Here is a 23,481-nt window from a genome sequence, read left to right as displayed (position 1 = left end):
TATTGTAAAATGGTGGTGATAATGTACATAAACTTAAAAAGTAAAATGTGAACTGACAATTATTATTATTTACAATAGATTTTAACCTTACAGCACTTGTCACAGAGTAACGCCATCTATTGTCGATTTCTCTTATTACATAGATAGGTCATTTTTTTTTACTAAATTCAACTTGTGTAAATCAATAAAAATTAAAAAATTATATATAAACTTGAACATATAAAAAAAACAAAAGTTAGTCACCGGGCGAGATTCGAACCCGTAACACTCGTTTAGCAGTCCGCGTCTTAACCCGCTGGACCAGACGGACAGTGGCCGGCAACACGAAATTAGTGACCATATTCTGCGTCGAAAGAAAAACGCATGAAAACTCGAAAACACGCGTTTTCCCAAACATAAGACTAATCTAGATAGATTGTATACCCCCAAAAACCCCTATATACCAAATTTCAGCGAAATCGTTAGAGCCGTTTCCGAGATCACAGAAATATAATTATATATAACGTTTTAAAAACAGATTGGACAAGTGGCTTTTAAACAATAAGTTAGACTGATGTTACTTAGTGATGTGATACGACTTTACAAACTTTGAACTGTATAATACAGGACACTATGTGACATAGGCTCATCAGCTAAATAGCTGCTCGCCTATAATTATATAATAATAATAATAATAATATATATACAAGAATTGCTCGTTTAAAGGTATAAGATAAAATAACTTTTCTTTTGATATATCATGTGACGTTTTCGTTTACACACTAAAAGCACAGTGTAAAAAGTAACAGTGGGCCGACGCCTTTGATGTTTGCGTAAATGCCGACACCGCTCAAGGTCTCCGTACCTACCTAGGGTTATCACAGACTTACACAACTGCCCAAAAGAGGATGGAAATGTTTTAAGTTTTCATGTTGTATGATGTATGTGTACTAATTTTACAAATGACGTCCATTTTGGAAATAAAGATGGCGGACGTCACTTTTTTGAAAAAGTCGTCATGGGTGTTGTTTTCTGGGTTTTTAGGGGTGTGGATTTCAAAAATGGCATCTATTTTGAAAATAAATATGGCGGACGCTACTTTTTGAAATGGGTGTCGATGTGTGTAGCCGTGATATCAACCACCTTTAATTCTAAAATGGTCTCTATTTTTGAAATCTGCACCAACAAGAACCGCCAAAATTGACGTCATTTTTGTAATTGGAACCCCGAGGAACCTCGGAGATGACACCCATATCGATTTTTAAGAAAAATTAATGTCCGCCATCTTGGATTTCAAAATAGACGTCATTTTCGTAATCGGAATCCTGAGGAACCTCGGATATGACACCCATATCGACTTTTAAGAAAAAATAATTTCCGCCATCTTGGATTTCAAAATGAACGTCATTTTCGTAATCGGATCCCCGAGGAACCTCGGAGATGACACCCATATCGATTTTTAAGAAAAATTAATGTCCGCCATCTTGGATTTCAAAATGAACGTCATTTTCGTAATCGGAACCCCGAGGAACCTCGGAGATGACACCCATATCGATTTTTAAGAAAAATTAATGTCCGCCATCTTGGATTTCAAAATAGACGTCATTTTCGTAATCGGAATCCCGAGGAACCTCGGATATGACACCCATATCGACTTAAGAAAAAATAATTTCCGCCATCTTGGATTTCAAAATGAACGTCATTTTCGTAATCGGATCCCCGAGGAACCTCGGAGATGACACCCATGTCGATTTTTAAGAAAAAATAATGTTCGCCATCTTGTATTGCAAAATGGACGTCATTTTCGTAATCGGAACCTCGAAGAACCTCGGAGATGACACCCATACCAATTTTTAAGAAAAATGAATGTCCGCCATCTTGGGTTCCATAATGGATGTCATTTTCGTAATCGGCACCCTGAGGACTTTCAAAAATAATGAAAACATCAAATACTACATGATACATATACAAACAGAAGCAAGAAACAATTTCTTGCTTTTTAAAGTCTTAAACTACTCATAATTTCTTAAAATAAGTTATTAAACATGTCCGCCATTTTGAATTTGAAAATTTATATCATAATTATGATATATTTTTGTTTACACTGAGACAAATAATTAGCACATGTCGTATGAAATATTTTAATTGTGTGTTTTTTTTTTTTTATACTACGTCGGTGGCAAACAAGCATACGGCCTGCCTGATGGTAAGCAGTATCCGTAGCCTATGTACGCCTGCAACTCCAGAGGAGTTACATGCGCGTTGCCGACCCTAACACCCTCCCACCCCTCGTTGAGCTCTGGCAACCTTACTCACCGGCAGGAACACAACACTATGAGTAGGGTCTAGTGTTATTTGGCTGCGATTTTCTGTAAGGTGGAGGTACTTCCCCAGTTGGGTTCTGCTCTAGATCTGGAATGACACCCGCTGTGCTGTGCCCTACCACACAGAGCCAGATGACATTTACAATGCCCATACCTCTCTTATAATGCCTGTGCTAAAAATGTGATTGCGAACTACCTGCAATAACTATACAGTACCTGGGCGACCGAGCTTTGCTCGGTTATAACTATTTATTGTAATATGGTGGTGTATAGGTGATAATCTTAACTACATTCTTTTACTAAATTAAACTTGTCTAAAACAATAAAAATTAAAAAATTATATATAAAATTGAACATATAAAAAAAACAAAAGTTAGTCACCGGGCGAGATTCGAACCCGTAACACTCGTTTAGCGGTCCGCGTCTTAACCCGCTGGACCAGACGGACAGTGGCCGGCAACACGAAATTAGCGACCATATTCTGCGTCGAAAGAAAAACGCATGAAAACTCGAAAACACGCGTTTTCCCAAACATAAGACTAATCTAGATCGATTGTTTACCCCCAAAAACCCCCATATACCAAATTTCAGCAAAATCGTTAGAGCCGTTTCCGAGATCCCGGAAATATATATATACAAGAATTGCTCGTTTAAAGGTATAAGATAATTAGGCATTAAAACACTCGTGTGATCTTTTTAAGAAACTCACTTCGTTCGTTTCCTAAGCCCACACTCGTGTATTTTAATGCCTTTTATTATGTAGCAGTAACATAAACTACTAATATATGTTGAAAGTAAGTACAGGCGGCTAACACAATGGTAACAAAAGACAAAAGTTTTGAAAATGTAATTTTCATCATCGTCACTTGGCTGTACATTTGAGGGCCTATCGCGAACCACGTCCGACGTGTTACCTCTCTGTCGCACTTGTAAATTCGTACGTAAGTATGACAGGGAGGCAACACGTCGAACGTGGTTCGCGGTAAGCCCTCTGATGCCACCTCCATTAGTCTTTTGTACGCCGGTATAGCCTTCGACTCAATGTATAATCTACACTTTTTATGGAAACGTAGTTCCTCCTTCCCGTAGAAATATTTAACTTTCCCATCACCAAGAAAGATTATTTGCTCGCAGTTATTAACTGCTCAATTCCTCGTTTTTCTCTGTTACTAAGTCAGTACAGTACAGTACACATATCAAACATTTTTCACTCATTTTGAAGTCATAATAACTTTTATTCTATAATTAAATTCATGTAATGTCCGCATCTAATTTATGTGCACGATAAACAAACAAATGAATGATTTGAAAGAAAAGACAAACAGCGCTTGCGAAGCTGAGCGGGGGGCGCGGGCGGGGCGAGGTATCTATCGCTCACTAGGTCGGCTACGATAGGCTCCCGCGCGCCGAGCCGACATGTTGACGGACCAGCGCGGCGTGGTTATGAATTTCGCGCCTTTTTAAGTTGATTTTACTATTACAATGCAAGCTACACACAGATATTTCTACCTTTCCATAAAATGGCTGCATATATTATTTTATAGTAATAGACTTATCTCTACGGACTTTAATTCAATATTAGATCTTACAGGACAAAAAACGCATATTAATTGTAAAGCACATATCCTATTCTTCTAATTTTTTGCCTTGCCTATTAACTTAAGAATTTAGATATGATATTGTGGATTTTTCAAACTTTAATTCAATATTGACAAAATAATAAGCTAATTTGAGTTTGACAAAGTAGCACGTTGATTTTTTTTCTAAAAATTTGATAGCATAAAGCCTCATACATATTATAAAAGACGATGCTTAAATTTTGTACTTTAATTCAATATTCAAAATTCATCAATAAAAATACATAAATACCTTATTTATATCTAACGCTCGTTCTAAATTTTCTTCATATATTACAAATATGCTTAAAAATATGTCCCATACCAGATAAACATCACTTTTCACTCTTTAGAATTATCGAAACTTATAGGGCAAAAATCCGGTCCCACTATTGGTCTATCTCACTGGTTCAGCGCTGGACCATCGTGTATTCGAGCCATTACACTGCTTAGACGGCTATCGGAGTTCCAAGTCATATTGGAAATTAACCAGTTACGATATGCTCTACCCATACTAAATTATTTTTGAACAAGCAGAAACGTCTGAAGCGGAAGAGCGCTGGACTATCGATCTAGAGGCTGTGAGTTCAAGTCTTACCCAAGGCAGTAATATTATTCTAAGCTTTATAGCATCGACGTTTCTGCTTATTAAACATTAATCTAGGATAGTTTTATTTCAATCAGTATACGCAAACGACGACGCCTGTTGCTGTTGTTTATGGTGTACCCTCCTGACGAAACCTACGTTGCGGATTTGAATTTGTCAATTAGTTTGTAAGCCTTATTATGTACCTATGTGCAAATTTAGAAATAAAAAGTATCTGAATTAATTTTTAACAAGCAGCAACGTCTGCGAACGATGCTATTAAGCTTAGAATAAATTTAAAAGTGGTAAAATTACTGTCTTGGGTGAGACTTGATCCAGAGGCTGTGAGTTCAAGTCTCACCAAGCTTAAAAAGTATCTGTTTCTACGCAGACCAAGTCGCGGCCAGAGACCGTAACATTATATGTATACGTTTCAATTGAAATAAGTTAGGTACAAATACAAATACAAATCTTTATTTATAACGCCAAAGTTACAAGTCACAAAATCAAAAGGTTTATTCAATGCGATGCGATGTGTACGGTACGTTGTGTATGGGTGCGTTTGGAGCTTTGTCTTAATCATCGATTAAAGGCGATCATCAATGAATATAAGATAATATATTGATTGATTATCGCTATTTACTTTAAATGTATAGCGTATGAGATCCTCGAAACCTAGGGAGGGTAGATAAAGGCAGCTGGATCTACCGTCGCCGTTGGACGCCGCACGCCACTGTCACACAATTTCCTCTACCAGCAATCAGCCAGCTCTTTAATACATACATATATTAGTTTATTGTTCCTTTAAGATTTTTCTTGGTCTTTTCGTTTCTCACTTAGGTACCTAAAGTGTGTCATGTCGTGTCGAGATGTTTCAACCGATGTACTCATACGCTGTTTAATACTTATTCATTACAATTATTTGGGTTCTCAAAAGAGGAATAAACCAAGGATCACATACCTTGCACTTTAACAAATTCCTTAGTTGGAACATCGGCGATCTTCCATTTCGGTCGGCCGAGAGTAAAATGCGTTGTTGATGGTATGCCTTTGTGACATTCCTAGAAAAAAAGTCTTGTCATTCTTGAACCAACATAAGAATTAAATAATACCGTAGTAATAGAAGTAGTATTAAAATATACAGTATTGTGAAATAAACATAAATAAATATAAGATGTCAAGTATATATATATATGTATATAGATTTATGTATATGTTATAGTTTGCGTATTCATACTACGGGTTGTCTACTTTCATTTTATTTTATTATTATTGATTGCTCTCATGGTACTTTTATGTGTATCCGAAATTCTCATATTCCTACTGTAAATATTGATTTGTCTTTCACCTGTTGGTGTTTGACCCTTTCGCATTTTCTCAAAGGTTAGCTGGAAGAGATCCCTTTTAGGGATAAGTTCGCCTTTGTACATAACATTTTTTTTGTTTTGTTTTGTCTGGTTTATGTTTACCTGTTTATATGCAATAAAGTGACATACATACATACATACATACAAGAATTAAGGAATGGACAAAGAGTTCCATTTGAAGGAGACAATAGATTGTGATGGGTTGAAAAGTAAATGAGCAATAGAGATGGTTCTTGTATTTAAAATAAATTATTTCACAGCATGCACGAAGTAAAGCACCAGAAAAATATTAGAAAAACCTAGACCGTAGTTATTTTCAGACCCAATTTCTGTTTAATAAATTCGAAAGGACTATAAAAGAAATCACTTAAACGTGACGTCATTGTGCTGAATTTCATAGACATTCCTTAGTGGCTAATCGTTTTGACAGTTCGAAAAAAGAAACTGCAGGTTTAACTAAGCAGTCAACTACCCTATTACAACATAGCTCAAGAAAATTAATAAAATCAGGAGAAATTATTCGTGTGGTTTTGTAAATTCTGAAAAAAAGGTACCTTCAACACCCTAAACCCCCCTAAACCCTCAGCACCCCTCGGCACAACCCCCACCCTCGAGGGCTTTTAGTATGTTTACACCACAAGGTATATTTTTTTTTTACTTGGATTTGGACTCGGTTATGTCCTTAAACTACGTCCAAAAGAGAGGTATGGGCACTGCGAATGCCATCTCGTGTTGCACAGCACAGCGGATGTCATTCCAGATCTAGAACAGAGCCCACCTGGGGAAGTACCTCCATCTAGCAGAAAACAGCAGCCAAATAACACTAGACCCTACTCATAGTACATTCTATAGACTACGGAGAGACATGCGTACATTGCATCAGGCGGGCCGTATGCTTGTTTGCCACCGACGTAATATATATATATATATAAATAAAATAAAATAAATAAATAAATAAATATAAATATTATACGATATTATTACACACATTGACTAAGTCCCACAGTAAGCTCAATAAGGCTTGTGTTGAGGGTACTTAGACAACGATATATATAATATATAAATACATAGAAAACACCCATGACTCAGGAACAAATATCCATGCTCATCACACGAATAAATGCCCTTACCAGGATTTGAACCCGGGACCATCAGCTTCGTAGGCAGGGTCACTACCCACTATATATATAAAAAATACTAATTTACAAAACTACACGAATTATTTCCCCTGATTTGATTGCCCATATTCAGGTTAATTTTCTTGAGCTAAACATTCGGCAGAGGAACCAGTTAAGTATGAGAGGATCTAAAGAATTCAAATAGGAGAAACGCTTTTTGAGAGCGGGGTGCTGCTGTTTAAAAAGCTAATCTGTGAAAGTTATGATAAAGGCGGAGGACGATAGGTAGCCACTTGAGACTCTTTGAGGAAAACGCGAACAAGTCGTACCTGGTCCCATATGTTCCTCCTTATGATCTTTGGTTCCTGGCGGTCAGATCGTGCGGCCTTCGGGTTATAGTCTGGTGGGTGGTATAACATGTCATATGGGCATAACTGGACCTGCTTCGACACCCAGTTCGTGTTGAAATACGTGCCTTTTGACACCGGGACAACCATGCCCGTGGTTTCAGAACTCTCTACTTTAAATGACGCAACGGGAGGAGACATTTTAGAGCTTCTTTAAAACTAGATCTTAGGGGATTTAATTATGGCTACGCTACAATGTAGTTGGTATGTATGTTTTTGGACATACGTTGGTATGTATGTATTGAAAGTTAAAAGAAAATGATGGTGATTTATTTCGCATACAGGAAAAAACAGGCTTACATAACACTTTACATAATTTTTTCACAGGAGATTAAATTGATTAGTGATTGAATAGATTAAGTATTGTTTTGTATCTTATCTTATTGTGAATTGAGACATGACTGATACTTTAATTGTCATTACCATGTCATTATTCATGCATGACACTTGTTATCATCGTTATAATTACTTACTTTACTCTTTGGTATTAATACCAATGACTATTGTTGGAAGGAACTCGAGTCTTTTGAGTCTGAATTTGAAGAACTCGACTCGTTTTTAAGAAACTCGGCGCTTAAAAAACTTCCGAGTCTTTTAAGTCCCGAGGCGAGTCATTTATTGAGTATTTTTTAAGAAAACTCAAAAGGACTCGAGTCCCCGGATAAAAACTCCGTCAACAATTTCATAGGTTTAACCTAAAAAAAGTAAGTAAATTATGCGTTATTGTATTATTTGTGTGCCTAATCCATGAATATTAATTAAAGACAAAGTATGTCAAAATTTTGCAAAAAAAATTTGGAGTTCTCTGAAATGACTCAAGTCCCTACAAAAGACTCGACACTCTCGAAACTCGACTCTAACAAGTTGAAAAGAACTCGAGCTTAGACTTAATATGTGAGTCTGAAAAACTGAGTCGACTTTCAAAGCAGAGGACATAAAGGACTCGAGTCTTAACCTACCAATGCACTACCAATGACTATGGAAGGTGGTGGAAGGTGGAGGTAAGGAATGAAATCTCCATGTACCAAAAACCTTAAATAGGTGGCGCTACAATACCTAGAATACTTGAAAAAAAAAACAAATCACAGACAGCGCACTTCACTCCGTCAATAACGCCTAGGTTCTTAGCTACTCTAGCGCTACTCTGGAGAGATTTGGAACTATTATTTATAACTGACATGACAGCTGGACACTTTTGTAAGAGTTCTACCATAAGAGATTTCACTCCTTTTAATTCCACACTCCATACCAATGACCATCATGATTTTTCAAATTGAAGGTGTTATTCCATTACTTAAACCTAAGTTTTATCTAGGGTATGTGAATTATATGTGAATATAAAAATAAGATGAGTAAATTGTTCTGTGTATATTATAAATATCCTGGTAGGTCTACGTAGAATCAATGAAGATTGCAATTTTATACTCGTAATTTAAATTGCAAGTCATATCGATACCAGGGGGGCGACACTTAGAAATGTAGTTACCATTAGTAAAGATGGAGGCGATTTCTATTAATTGGATCCAGACAACGTAAAAGTTGACTTCCGATTATACAAACTACATCACTAGATATGACTATAAAATTGAAACAATTTAAAGGCATGAATACTACATTAAGAAGGTTGCATATACCTTATATGTTAAGAATTTTCCTTTTTCATAATGTACCTACCAAAGGTTATTTAATGTCAGAAAAAAATATATCTAAATTAAAAAGAGATATGATTGATATGAACATAATATTTCTCTTCTCTATTAATTTTAAAGTGCAGAGAAGAGCACAGTAAAATCGGAGCAAGCATTAAACACAAGTAAAATTCAAATAGGGAAATTAGAATCCTAATAGTCCCAATGTTCCAAAACCTGAGGCTTAAAATTTTAAGTGCTTAAGGCAATGCCAGGAGGTTTAGATATTCTCAATGATAAGAAGAAAATACCATCCTCGGCGCTCATTGCAACTAGCGATGAAAACCGCCTATTCAGCGATGAAAGCCGTGATCTTTAAAATATTAAAACGATACAGAGCTCATCTATATGGAGGTGCGTGCGTAGACAAGACATACGTCCTATGCCTGAAATTTATCAGCTACAAAAAGGAATCACGACTTTATTAATTACCTACTCATGTATTTATTTTAATAAGAATATCTGGAGCGAATTGTTTTCGGAACTACAATGCAAGACGAAATTACCGGGAATTCTCCTAATGTGTACTTTACCTGTCCTTGCTTTACTTTACCTTTGAATTCTAGTCCAGGTGGATGTTAAGATCAAAGAAGAAACGCTCAGTTGAGAACTAGGCAAGTCAGTTATGTGCACATGGAAGAATACTAGGTCAGACCGAGACACAAATCACATAAGACGACGAAGCTAATGCAGCTTTGTAACAAAGATGAACAAAGGTAAAAAGAAGAACAATTAACAATACAACACCTTGTCTATTACTATCTTGTATACCAAATTGAAAGCAATACACATATACTTGCTTTACTATAAAGTATGTTTTTTCTGCATAATATTAGATCTTGGACGGGTCAATATTTCGTCAATATTTTGTTTGATATCTTATTATATATCTTGTTTGTGTTTGACGACCGGTTTGGCCTAGTGGGTAGTGAATCAGAATCAGAATCAGAATCAGAAATGGTTTATTTTCATAGTTAAGTATCAGTTACAACCCTGCCTACGAAGCTGATGGTCCCGGGTTCAAATCCTGGTAACGGCATTTATTCGTGTGACGAGCATGGATATTTGTTCCTGAGTCATGGGTGTTTTCTATGTATTTAAGTATTTATAAATATGTATATATTATATATATCGTTGTCTAAGTACCCTCAACACAAGCCTTATTGAGCTTACTGTGGGACTCAGTCAATTTGTGTAATAATGTCCTATAATATTTATTTATTTATTTATTTATTTATTAAAAAAATTAAAAACTATTATAAGTTACAAGAAATCAAACAACAAATTGACTACTAAACCGACCAAGTAGACCTAATATTATGTTGGACGAAAGTAACTACGCATATTGATGCATATATAGATGTGCACGCACCATACATAGTTGGATCCAGGTCCAAATTAGAGATAGCGCTTCAAAATTAGTTTCCTTAAAATGTTTCAAGAGGGCGCTATTTATCTATATACTCTATGCACAGGCTAACGAGAGAATATTTTATGTCACGATTGTCACAAATGGCGTTATAGTTGTATCAAAATTTTATTTCTTTTGCTAAACAGTTTTTTATTAATAATTTTTATTATGCCAACTCAAATATATAAAATTATCTAAAATGGATAATTTCGACCTAGCTACTGGAGTTCTAGGTCCGTGATTTATATTATATGTGAATGTTTTTGTTTTGACGTTTATTTTATATTTCGTAATTTTGTAGATTCTTGGGATTTGCTTTATCCTATTTCGGATACATACACAAACCGAAAGAAAAGAAGTGTAAAAGTTAGCAATCCAAATTTGCTTTCATCCTCTGCGTCACTTTTTTTAAAGGAAACTACGTATACTCCAGTAAGTAATACCTACCTATATGTATTTAAAAGACGAGTAGATAATAAAAAAACACTTTATTGGAGAAATTACATTCCATATCATTAAAAATATCTGAAATCTAATTATCTAAATCATCTAATTAAGGTATCTGCATCCTTCTGGGACATAGTCCGGCTTCTTATTAATGAGCAGTAATACGAGTAGTTTGGTTAATTAGTTTACAAACCGTTTGTAGCTTCGAGTAACACCGGCTTCCGATATGTCGGAAGAGAGGATCCCAAGCGATATCTTACCGTACAACAAACCGTTCTGCCATTATTTGCTAAACGAAACGACCGTGCAGGCTTGCATACAGTCGTATTTCTCTATCACATACAAAATCCAATCTGAAATACATAGAAAATGACACACGTCAAAGATAAATCTTGCACACCGCCATCTCTTTTTCACACATGCTCAGTTGGGCATATGCTTCGGCAGAGGGGAAATAGTGCGAATGTCAACTTCCTTCTCAGTGTTGCTCGAAGGTTGGTAGCGTCCCACTTTCTGCCATGTTCAAGTAATAGCAAAAGGATACTGACAATTACCGTTCTGTAAAATCACTCAACTATAGTTCAAAATTAACTCGAATATCTCCGTTCTAGTGTGACTATTATTCGAATGTCTATTTCTATGGACAGATACGTATAAAAAATTGAAGAAACAACTCAGACAAATCCAAAAAGTACTTTGCTTATTAGACAATAGTTCTCGTACTGGACTGGTGGTTGGTTGTTTTTACAGTTATTTCAATAGGTATACGTTTCACCCGCTTTTTCGTCACTTGATCTACCTTTTGATAGGCAACCCCATGTCCAATTTTTATATGTTTCTTGTCTAAATATATTCTACAGGTACAAGCGCGTTATAGGTCCCTTGCAGACTTGGGCAAAAAAAAAATATTTATTATTTATTTATTTAATGCGGATTCGCACGCCCCTCCGCGAGCTGGATATTGCTGCATACGGGCATAGCGCTGTCATGCCTATACACCGGAGCTACGTGCAAATCCGCATCAGTATGATCACCGCGTAAGTATTTTCGATGGGGTAGTTCAAATACTGTCAATACTTATTTGTCAGGTGTTTAACAGCATATCGGCAGGCTATTACCCAGTGTTTGGTGGCTTTTACACAAGTTATCTCTCAGAATATCATAGGCCTCTCATCCAAGTGACTGTATGTCCAAAATCATCAAAAGCGGTCGCCAACGCCCACGAGAGACGAAAGCGACATAAAAAGAAAACCGCTGACTACTCCGACCATTCCATTTCTGCAAAAAAGGTTTACATCGTTGTACCAGGAAAAAATAAAGATCAAATCGGTTTCATTGAAACTACAAATGCTGGGATCTATAAGGAAATAAGCGATAATAAGTTATTATCGGAATGCATGATAAAGAGCTATTTAAAAGATATGAATAAAACGAGGAAAAAGCGCTCGGACAAGACAAAGGAGACAGAAAATCCATTACAAACTATTCCAGAATGTAGCCCTGGTTGCGCTTATATGAACATGAACAAGACCAAAAATCCATCACCGAATAGGTCAGGTTCCGCATCCCCTGTTAGATTAAGTTACACAACTGGCACGAAACCCGAATCAACCATAATCACTAAGACAACGACTTTGTCTCAAAAACAAATATCGAAATCGCCTGATAGAAACAGTTTGAAGAATGACGAAGCGAGAACAAAATCGCCTGTTCGCTCAAATCAACAAAAGACAAGGATTAACATTTATCAGTCAGATAAAACGAAACAAAATAATGAAACTCCACCGGACAGATATAGCGTTATCGGCAAGCGTTCGATTGAATCGGTAATTAGTGAAGAAAAGCGAAAGTCACCAGAGAGATACGATATGAGTGGCGTGGATACGAGTCGCCCTGGTCGGATAAGGATTACAGGGCGCCTCGGACTTACTGAAGATGACAAATGCGTCCTAAAATGTGATGCTACTCTTAATGACAAGCCGAGTAAGTATAAACCTACTTAATTTAATTACTTAAGTTATGCATCACAATCCATTGCTAAATATATTATAGCATTTTTAGAGTTTCGTAGTCAACTCGAGGAACACTTATAGTTTCGACATGTCCGTCTGTCTGTCCGTCCGCAGCTTTGCTACGTGATCGTACTAGAAAGCTGCAGTTTGACATGGATACATAAATCAATCATGGCAAAACGTGGAAAAATATTCGATTATTTCGGTTTTATCCTATGATGTGGGGTGTCGTTGGATAGGTCTATCAAAATAATAAGGTACTTAAAAACCATTTTTTGATTAAAAAAAATTGTCCTATAACTTCTGAACCAATGGATCCAAACTTGATGAAAAAATCATGCAACTAAAGCTTAGTAAATACTTTCAATGAAAACTATAGCAAACATGATCGGTTCAGTCGTTTTTGAGTTTTGCAAAAAGTCTTCTCTTCTTAGTAAAAGTACTGCAACACAGGATAGCACCTAATAAACCCCATTCAAGGATCCTATTTTGACAAGCGGGTAACTACGGAATCTTACACTGAGCATGGCCTAACTCTTGGCCGGTTCTATTTAAATACATATACCTAAAATAGTGTTTTTTTTTAGTTCCAACGCAATTTCAAGGGGCAGATTGCGCTATGCTACCGCTGTGTTACGAAGCTTGTAACGAAGAACTTAGGTAAGAATGTTACTTTATAACCGATGGCCGCTAAAATATTTTTTATTTATTTAAATGTTTCAATAATTTAACTACGTATCAACAATTTAATTATTCCAGGTCTCCCAGAAAACAGCGTGACGCTAAAGTACAAGCAAAAGAAAGTCCTATGGGAGCCCACTTTTATGCACATGCAGCCACAGGGTAATTTAAGAAGTGATCCATTCATTCATATTATTAATGAATGTGTTACTTCTTTAATATTAATTTAATAATTTGTGGGCTATTTTGCCATTAATGCTTTTTTGATTTAAACAATACGTCCGTTATTGGCATGTTTTTTTTTAAATTTATCAATTTTTTTAGGAAAGAATCTCAAGCAACGCAAGTCGATTTTCAATTGATATACTCAACAGCTACAAGCCGAACAGAAGACTCCAGGCGTGGTAAAGTAATGCAAAAATGTGCTTGCGTAAACACCGTCGATAATTCTAGGGACATATATGATAAAAAAGAAGATGCAGGCATTGCACTCAAGAAACATCATAGTCCTCTTATTGTTATATCTGTTTATTCTAAAAATAATGAATCAAGTGAAAATAGCGGTGATACAAAACTCGCACTCATGAACACTAAGGATAAAAAAAAAGATATAAAAAAAAATGGACGCAGTCGATCTCCTTCGCCAGCAAAAAACAGCAAAAAAATAGTTGAAAAGAAATCTGAGGGTCGCGTTAATGCATCCACCTCTAAAAAAACTGTCCGTGAAACAGCTAGAAAAGTAACCAGGTCAAAACTTAATCAAACTCAAAGTCGAAGTACTGTCCGAACAACAAGTACCAAAACTAAGATCGAGAGCAGAACTACCAAAAGCAGGTCCCCTAAAGCTCAAAAAACTCCACCACAAAGTAGTCGATCAAATAGCCCTCCAATTACAGAAGAAGCTAATGTTCCTGAACAGCTGAAAAGGGCTTTAATAGACGATTTTACTAAGACTTATACTGAACATGTTAATCAAAGAAATACACATTTTGATATACCACTGCAAACGAAACACAATGTTTCTAATATTACCATTGATATAGAAGGCGATAGTGAATACTACAATGTTAAGCTGGGACAAGATGCTGGGAAGCTGAACACAGAGCTGACCGTTCGCAAGCCGTCTAGAAGACCTCGGGCAGGTGAAAATACTATGCCCACTATGGGAGAGACAGATACCACATCGTTAGAAAACTTTTTATACATGCCAGAAAACGAGCATAGAAAGAGATCTTTTTCTCAAACATTAATGTTTGATGGGGTAAATACTATTTTCATTATATTTTTTTTTACTGTACGAAGTATACGAGGGTAACAGAAAACGTATTTAGAATATCCTGTTTTATCTAGGCAATTATATATTTTCCATAATGTATCAAGGGGATGAGTAAAAATTCGGTCAGGATCATTATCTTACACAGACAAGAGGATAAGGCTTATAGAGGGCATTCTTGCAAATAAATGTATTTCTATTCATTTATTATTTTTAGATCAGATTATACCAGTCAATATTTATATTTAACTTTTATTTGTTTAATTTAAAATAATAAGATTTTAAACAAATAGCTTAGATTAGTGTTTCTTTTCTAAAGCTGCAAGATTATGTTTCCACAGACAGATCTGACCATGGGCGGTGAAAACGATGAAGGCAATGCATTAAATGTAAAGGACAGCATCGAAATATCTCACAGGTAATTAGAAGAATGTTTCTAGAATATCTGGTCTCCATTGCAATATTTAGGTAAAATTGGTACAGTCAGGGACATATAGTAGTGGCGAGCCAGAGTAGCCAAATGTGACGGTTTTCGGGTAAAGGTACTTTATGGCACCCGGCGCTTACGTCAACGTTAATTAGAATTGAAAATTAACTATTACAAATTGAACCGTAAACCGTAACGGACGTTTTTAATATTTTCAATTCTAATTAACGTTCGGCCAACACTGACACCCAATTACTATTGGAGCATCGTTAATAATGGCGTAAGTGCCGACCACCATAATGTACCTACCTGTACCCATGAATCGTCACAAATATTTTATAAAAAAAAAATGATAATCAAAAACGCTTAAAAAAATTGTATATATGTATTAGATATGAAAGCAAAATAATGTATATAATCGTATATGATTTACAATTGTTACATATATTTGCTGTGACTTAGGTTTTTTGAACGATTATTTTAAATAAAAAAGATACGTCAAAATCGCTTACCTTCTTTCTAATGCTCAAAAACTAACTATATCTGTACCTAAGCGCTATATACCTATCAAATAACTAGACGTGGGTGTAATAGATAAACTAATTTTCCTTGAGTACGGCCAAATAATCAATTACCTTTGCGAGAACTTAAGAGAATATAATCTCGGGGATAATCTCATAGAGTTCTTCGGCCAATTTCTATAATTGGCCGAAGAACTCTATGAGATTATCCCCGTTTTCAAAGAAAATGTAATTTATACAGGCTAATTTAGGTAGACTAATTTATACTTTAAAGTTATTAATTGTACAGTCAAGGAATATGATTTAGGTCTTAAATAACTTTCATACCTCGTCATAGTGACATAGGGATCTCATACTATTTTCAGTATGACAAGGTGCAAAATAGTACAGAAATCAAATTCTTTCACCATACTAGGTACACCTATACAGTTAACGGTAAACATTGAAGCTACGTGAATGAAATGCTCAAAAAACACTTGAAAAGATGATTCCTTTTGTACCTACATTTTTATTGAGCTCAATAAATATAAATATATAGGCACCGACATACATTTGTGGGTATTCATTCGCGTAGTTCCTTTTTCTTGCTGGCTATACCTATTTTAGTTCATTAATTGAAAAAATCACATAGTTTCACTGAACGTCATTCCAGGCGTGAAACCAAAGCCAGTGTAATTGACGATTACCGCGAAAAAAACGATCTTCTCAACGAAGTTGATTCCAAACATTTAGGTAATATATGTTTTTCATTTTTTATATTGCTCATTCAATTCAAAGGTCTCAACACTGTTATAGTCAACATTTATGTTTGAATATTAATTATTTCTGTAAATCCTACCACAAAACTGGGCGTGAAGCAAATACCTATTTTACTATTATGAAGTCGTAGTATAAATTTCCACATTTAAATGGTTTATGTTTTAGCCCAGACAAAGCACTTCCAAGGCGACGATTGCTCGATTCCCAATCCCATAACAAGAGACAGGGAAATTCAAAAACTTCTAGGAATAGATAAAGGAGTCGGAAAATATAAGACCAAGCCATCGCAAGTAAGTCGACATTTTGTTATTTACTTACTTACTCCGTTGGCAGCGATCCAAAATGAGACTTGGCCCCCGACCAAGACATCGCCACTTTTCTCGGTCCTGTCTCGCCAATTGTTGACTCGTAGTTCTCGCAGATTCGCTTCCACCACGTCGCTCCAGCGATACCTGGGACGTCCTCCTGCTAGGCTGTCCAGTTGTACGCTCTTTTCACGTTGCGGTCTTTATCCATTCTCTCAAGATGGCCCAACCAACGGAGACGTTCATAATAACTAGATAGTTTAGTCTCCCCCATGATGTAAGGTTCAGCCACTAGGTCTTTAATCTCACGGTTCCCAAAGACTTTCCAGCTTCCGACCGGTCTTCGTTAGGGGGCCCAGTATCTTACGGATAATCTTTCGCTCGGCAACTAGCAGCATATTTTCTTCTTTGAGTGTCGTGTCCACGCTTCGCATCCGTATATTAGAATTGGGTGGGTCAAGTTCTTGTAGATCCGGATCATGGTGCGTTCACTTAGTGGCTTGTTAGTATTTTAAAATATGAGTTGTAAGTTAGTGGTGGTAGGTGGTTGGTTATTTTACCTCTACGCTTAAGATTTGTAACTTGTGTTTCTTTATTTGTTTGCGGTGTGCAAAAAGGAGTATTTATGTTATGTTATAAACATGTATTTTTGTTTTTTTTTTTAGCTATCTACTGTGGCCAGAAAAAGCAGCCATGTTGGAAAAAAAGAAACGAATAGGTGCTACATTTATTATATATATTTAATGGGAAATGGGTCTTATTGTGTTGTAGATGTTTATGGTATTACTAACGATGCTCAACTTGAGCATCTATCACACTTTAGGGTCCCTATTTCCCAACGACTTGTGTATGATCATTTATGTATTTAATGTTATTTTACAGTACATATAGTGCCATTTTACCGATAATTAGCACATTACGTAACTATGTCGAATGTTTAAAGGGCCACATGTATTGTAAAATGTTGTACGATACATGTGCAAATAGGTAATTCGCAACTCGTGTTGATTTATAACACTCCGTTCGGTCGTGTTTTAATTTATCTCCACTCGTTTCGAATTTCCTATTTTTCGCACTTGTATCGTAATGTGTTTTCAATGTATTTACTTTTTTGACAGTAACAGAACTATTATGACAAAGAAAACGAAGAACGAAAATGCCACCATATATTACAATAAAGAATCTTTATACTCGTATGATGCTATTAACAATGTTATATTAATGAAGCCTCTTCATCAAATGGCATGGAATAAGAATATCCAACTGTTTTATTATTTGAGCATGCCCAGACCAAAACCAATAATTTTAACACGTCGTCAATACAATAAATTAAAAAGAAGAATTTATAGCAGTCTCATCGCAAAACATAATACGTATCTTGCAAAAGATTTCTACAATGATCGTAGACTTCATAACTTGCCTGATCATACGCTAGAAATAGTTAGAGCTAATACAAAAAACCAAATTCTGCATTACGACAAGGACTCCCAGACCGAAAACGTCCTAATGAATCAAATATGTGCTACGGTATCGGATGTAAATACATACACAATTGGTAAATCAAACTGTGGAGATGCTGGCTCTACGGACATCGGAAATTCAAAAATGAGTTCAAGTTCAAATACTTTTGAAAATTCTAGAAATACCATTTGCTCTCAGAAAGTAATAAATGTCAATAATTACCATATTATGCATAATACTCTAAGAACGATTTACATAGCCAGGAACCATATAAAACCGAACAACGAACGAGTTAAACAAGATCACGTTATGAAAACTGAGTCGGTTAAAGATATTGAATATAGAAAGATGGCTATTAGAAAACAGAGGGTAAGATTTTCGTCTTCGCACTCGGCAAATTATCTTTCAAGGACTGAAAACGTTAATAAAATGGATTCATGCTCTATTCAAACCATTTTTAAATGTACGTTATAACAATATTAATATTTTATAGGTACTATTTATTATGTATATGGTAAAAAATGTAGCAGGTGATAGTAAACATTTGGTCTCTGTGGAATAAAAAGACATCCGTCCATCCTTCACATTCATATTTACTTATTCTTTTCTTTTCTAGAAGGGATACATTTGTTTCCAAAATTTAATCCAAAGGTATATCCGAAGACATAAGTATACTTTAGTAATAATGAGTGGTTTTTAGTAGTATTTTTTTATGTACAGCGGAGGAAATTGATTCTTTAGCTATTTGCGTTTCAAGTAAATTTGGTTGTACATACTTATGCTAAGAACTGTTTAATGTAAAGTGAACCGTAAATTGCTAAAGAATCAATTTCCTCGACGGTACAACAAGCATACCTATATCCCGGTTAATTTGAGATATAGAAGCGCCGATGGGACCTAGCCAAGATGACAATCGTTGATATAAAACACTAAATAAACTAAACTTAAATAATATTTGGAAATAGTCACGTAAGTTTTCGTATTTGGTATCTGGATACATTTTTTCTTTTTGTTTGGTGTTTATTTATATACGATTGCCATCTTGGCTTGACTCCCAGGTACCTATTCGATTTCGGTAGGTTTACGACAGGCACGGGCAATTATATTGAAAGCATCATTTAAGTGTCCTTTTTAATTACTAATTGTTTTTTTCATCTAGGTCAAAGAAAATCCCTAACACCAAATCTCGGCACCTCGGCTTGTACACTGAGCAACAGCAGCGAAAATATTGATTCTAGATTTAAATTTTTTGAGGATTCAATTCAAGACAAGCCCAAGAAACCGTTTCTGAAAAGACTAATTTCCTGCTTGGTCTTCAAGACCTCACCGGTGTCACAGACCAAACACCCACGAGGTCTGCTTGATGGCGGGAGTCCGAATAATTCTTTTGACTCTTATTATATCAGTACTTCGCTTGGTGTAAGTACAAGATTACAAGATTTTATTTCAATTACTATTATTGATGTGCCGGCGGAAAGTTTACAAATTTTGCGAAATTTTCACTTGGAAAAGAAATTGAAACTTCTCATATGTATTTTCGTATAGTAAGGCCAATGCGGACAAATCCTTTATATGGACAATTCAGTCCAAGCCCATCTGCTTTTGATTGCTAGAACTAAAACAATTACTGCTCTGTTGATGAAATTATCAATTGTGTACTATTGTTCAAAAAAAAATCGTACATGTACGAAATTGGCCCTATGACGGATTGGACCGCGTTGACCTTAATCAAAATCTATTTCCTAAATGAAAGTTTCATTTGCTACTTACCTGTGATTTTTTGCCTGTAATTACCGAAAAGTAACTTAGTTACTTTTGTGTGGAAATTTTATTGTTAGTATTAAGTAGGTGTTTTGTTAATTAGTATCATTTGTACTTATTCATATTTATATTAAGCTGTTATTCTGAATCTTAACTTAAATAATGCATGCTGTGATTGCCTTTAAGTGGGGGATCAATTATAAATGTGCTCTTTTAGTATGTAAATTATAGTATGTGCATTGTATCTTCTGTTGGTGATCCTAATAAACAAATAAATAAACAAAACTTTTCCAACTTTTTGGAAACTTTCCGCAAATCGCACATAATTATGTACTTGCTATGCATGTAAGTAACCATGTAGGTAAGTTGTCTTCGGAATTTGCAAAACGATTAAGCGGAAATTCGTTATACTTTGAAAAAAAAAAACGGTTATAAGGCGGTCATAATATTATGACGACATCGAGCTGATCTGATGATGGAGACAGGTGGCCATAAAAACTAGGTAATAGATCAATGCATTTACTTTAGGTTTGTTAGAATTATCTTGATGAGTAAAACTTTTAGGCAGGACCTTTCGAAGGTTTTGGAAGGGATATTTCGTAAGGTTTTACTTACCGAAGTCGTTGCTCTCATTTAAAGCGCTTTATAATACGGGTAAGTTCTCTTTCCGAATGTCTAATACCCGTTCTTAAGCACTAACCTCTTGATGGGGAATAAAAAAAATAGGATCAATATTGCTAATTTATGTTTAAACAGAAGGACTGGTGTCTAGCTCGCTGACAGGACACAGGTGTCATACATTTTTGAATTACGAAGGGTAGCGGCAGCTCTGAAAGGGAAACCCCTTCCTAATAGAGCTAACAAAAATGAACGGGTAAGCAATTCAAAGGGAAAGCAAATCTTTGGGGCTATTCGAGAAACGACTAAGCTAAGTAAAGGCTTTTTTCTGGGAAGGAGTGGACCCCCCTGAGTAGGACTATGAAAAGAAAAGTACATTAGGCGATTGGCTATAAAAGCCAAAATAAGTAAATGATTTATTTGCTATAAGTTATTTCCAGAGTTGGATTAAGCCTATGTGCCTGCTTGCTTTAGTGCTAAAATATCCAAGGTCAGCCAAGGCATAGGCCTAAAATTAAGCTGGCTCAGGATAGTGATAGATTAAGCTGGCTTGCGACCCTGTTGCATATTATATAGGAGATTTTTGAAAATTAATCAAACTAGTTTTCAAACAAGTTAATTTGCGAAAACTAGTCTTGACTGAAAATTCCCGATCAAAAGTAGTTTTCACCAAAGCGTTTTGGAAGACTAGTTTTAAGTAGGGAAAACTCAGGGCCGAGCTTTATTTTTCAAATCTCGTTGAAGGAAGCCGCTATACCACGAATTGAGTCAATACAATTGAAATGCAACACGCCTTTTATTACCGAGGTAGCAATGTGTCGCGTATCGCGCGCATCACCAGACATTTTAGTAGCAAGTTAGCAACAGGATTTTTAGTAGTAGGAAGTATGATCATAATAAAATAAAAAGATACTCAATTTTCTTCTTCCTTTCAAAATTAAAAGGATTTTTGAAACTTCACTCAACATCATAGTATTCTTTAAAGCGCGCGGTTGTTTCATACGATAAACGCTGTGTTGAACGCATGCGATCACGGAATGTAGGAAAATAGACAATGCGCTTACCGCTGCGTTTACCGCGTCGAACAATATACGGCTATCCCCTAGAGTAGCATTGTCCGGCTCCCGGTCTCTGCCACAAAAGACATATAATATAATAATGGACTGTGTGGCTACCGCCAGTTCGGCAGTGACATAAACGCTATCGAGAAGGTAATTTACTTTCTATGCATCTCGCTCGTACTCGTTTATAAGTGCGAGCGAGATGTATAGAAAGTAATAAATTACGTTCTCGATAGCGCATATATCAGTTTTGACACTGTCAGTGACCCATGGTACGGGTACTGATGGCAGTGTCGATAGAATTATGGGTAATAATACTGTCTGATGGTTTAGAATGCTTTGTGTCATTTCTTCAAATCCTGTCAATTTAGTTTCGGGTGCACCAGACTGATTTTTTCAGAACGTCCAAGTATTGCCAGATAAAACTTCCTGCATAACTTAGCACTTTTTCTGCCAGTTAAGCTTATTTTAATATTGAAAAACACCAACGATTACTTTATTCGTCAGATAAGTGGCAAGTAGCTTATTCAGGACTTTACTTGGACATTGTGAAACAGGCCCTTAGTCGGACAGATTTACCGGTGAGCTTTACATTACGCCGTACGCGCTAAACAGGACCTTATGTTGCAGGCTATAGAGATGAGTTCGTCCTTGTACGAAACGAGTGCTTCGTTCTACAGCGACCACACTGTACCTGGCACCAAGATCAAACGTGGATTCCTCAGTTCGGTTCGGGGCTTGCTCACTCGCAAGTGTTAAAATTCTTATGGCTTGCGTTGGATAAAGGAATTATATTTTTAAAATTATCGACATTTGGGCAATATTATCTAAAAAGTTGTACACACCATTTTATTTATTTATTTGTCACCGTGGCCGGAGAACGTCCCACTTTGTCGCTTGCCAGATTATTCGTCTAAAGATACAAGTAAATCTCGTCCTTATGGGAAGCAACAAAGTGGGACGTTTTTCGGGGAAAATCACATTTCGATCCAAATTGGGGGGAAAATGTGTCGCAATATTTTATTCCATTTCTTTACCATTTTTCAAAGACTTTGTATGACGGTAACAAAATGCAAGGAGAAAAAAATTTTGGTTTTTCTCTTAATTAGGATTGAGAGTGCGTAATTCTGAATAGAAATGACATGAATATGTATTTTCAAGTTTTAAAATGTTGCGCGTATAATTTTCAATAAAATCGCCCATTGAGGTTTTTGAGAACTTATATTTTTGTACAATATATTTTGTATTTGACTTAAAATTTGTTGAATTTATTTTTAAAAAGCGCGTATTAGTATGGCTATGTAATTACAATTAAATTTGATATACATATAAAAATAACTTATCTTTTATTTAATATTATATCATAATAATTTTGTTTTAATGCGATTTATTTTTCATAATCTTGATGAAATCTTAAGGTTTTCTCATTGGATGCGGATACGCACGCCGCTTCGGTGGGACATCGCTCGATACTAGGTTTGAAAAATCCCGGAAAAAATCCCATATTTGCTAAAAGCTATGTTTATTAAGTTTTATTCGAAAAAAAAAACAATTTTACTATGTGTCTATATTTTTCCGATAAAAACGAAAAAATCGGAAATGAACGAAAAAAAAATACGGTTACCGAAAATGTTATTCGCAATTTATTAGGATTTTTTC

At 35.7% G+C, this 23,481-nt stretch overlaps 3 protein-coding genes across 9 annotated transcripts in view; 2 read left to right on the top strand and 1 right to left on the bottom strand.

The window, feature by feature from the left end:
* The window catches only part of LOC133528872 (glucose dehydrogenase [FAD, quinone]-like), a 47,377-nt gene extending 39,513 nt beyond the window's left edge, over window positions 1-7,864 (bottom strand). The window contains exons 1-2 of one of the 2 annotated variants that reach the window (XM_061866355.1): window positions 7,320-7,864; window positions 5,467-5,566 (exon numbers count right to left, since the gene is read on the bottom strand). In XM_061866355.1, coding sequence (XP_061722339.1) covers window positions 5,467-5,566; window positions 7,320-7,538 — 319 coding nt within the window. In that variant the 5' untranslated portion in view covers window positions 7,539-7,864. The remainder of the gene's footprint in view (window positions 1-5,466; window positions 5,567-7,319) is intronic. The other variant, XM_061866357.1, reaches the window with a different exon arrangement.
* A 2,735-nt stretch (window positions 7,865-10,599) lies between these two features.
* Window positions 10,600-18,847, top strand: LOC133528917 (uncharacterized). Of its 6 annotated transcripts, XM_061866421.1 has the most exons (10): window positions 10,602-10,729; window positions 10,798-10,928; window positions 12,032-12,926; window positions 13,543-13,615; window positions 13,715-13,798; window positions 13,961-14,897; window positions 15,251-15,327; window positions 16,510-16,589; window positions 16,782-16,906; window positions 18,040-18,847. In XM_061866421.1, the coding sequence occupies exons 1-10, from the start codon at window positions 10,696-10,698 to the stop codon at window positions 18,040-18,042; spliced, it is 2,439 nt and encodes an 812-aa protein (XP_061722405.1). In that variant the 5' UTR covers window positions 10,602-10,695; the 3' UTR covers window positions 18,043-18,847. The 6 variants fall into 6 exon arrangements, 2 of the variants coding, with proteins under 2 accessions (XP_061722405.1, XP_061722406.1); XM_061866422.1 differs by lacking the exon at window positions 16,510-16,589 and having other exon boundaries at window positions 18,040-18,844; XR_009801072.1 differs by lacking the exons at window positions 16,510-16,589; window positions 18,040-18,847 and having other exon boundaries at window positions 10,600-10,729; window positions 15,229-15,327.
* Window positions 18,042-23,174, top strand: LOC133528918 (uncharacterized). The gene is made up of 3 exons (XM_061866423.1): window positions 18,042-18,845; window positions 19,542-19,801; window positions 22,453-23,174. The coding sequence occupies exons 1-3, from the start codon at window positions 18,053-18,055 to the stop codon at window positions 22,579-22,581; spliced, it is 1,182 nt and encodes a 393-aa protein (XP_061722407.1). The 5' UTR covers window positions 18,042-18,052; the 3' UTR covers window positions 22,582-23,174.
* The last annotated feature ends 307 nt before the right edge of the window (window positions 23,175-23,481 follow it).

The sequence above is a fragment of the Cydia pomonella genome, chromosome 20, assembly GCF_033807575.1.
Source record: "Cydia pomonella isolate Wapato2018A chromosome 20, ilCydPomo1, whole genome shotgun sequence".
Lineage (NCBI taxonomy): Eukaryota > Metazoa > Arthropoda > Insecta > Lepidoptera > Tortricidae > Cydia > Cydia pomonella.
Note: the sequence above shows the minus strand (reverse complement) of the source record. Positions and strands in the feature narration are given on the sequence as shown.

Coding starts and splice junctions, on each gene's coding strand:
- LOC133528917 (XM_061866421.1), top strand. CDS start 10,696: ATGGATAATTTCGACCTAGCTACTGGAGTTCTAG. Junction 12,927..13,542: donor TACTCTTAATGACAAGCCGA/GTAAGTATAAAC, acceptor GTTTTTTTTTAG/TTCCAACGCAATTTCAAGGG. Junction 15,328..16,509: donor AGCATCGAAATATCTCACAG/GTAATTAGAAGA, acceptor ACGTCATTCCAG/GCGTGAAACCAAAGCCAGTG.
- LOC133528918 (XM_061866423.1), top strand. CDS start 18,053: ATGACAAAGAAAACGAAGAACGAAAATGCCACCATATATTACAATAAA. Junction 18,846..19,541: donor TATTCAAACCATTTTTAAAT/GTACGTTATAAC, acceptor TTTTTCATCTAG/GTCAAAGAAAATCCCTAACA. Junction 19,802..22,452: donor ATATCAGTACTTCGCTTGGT/GTAAGTACAAGA, acceptor CTTATGTTGCAG/GCTATAGAGATGAGTTCGTC.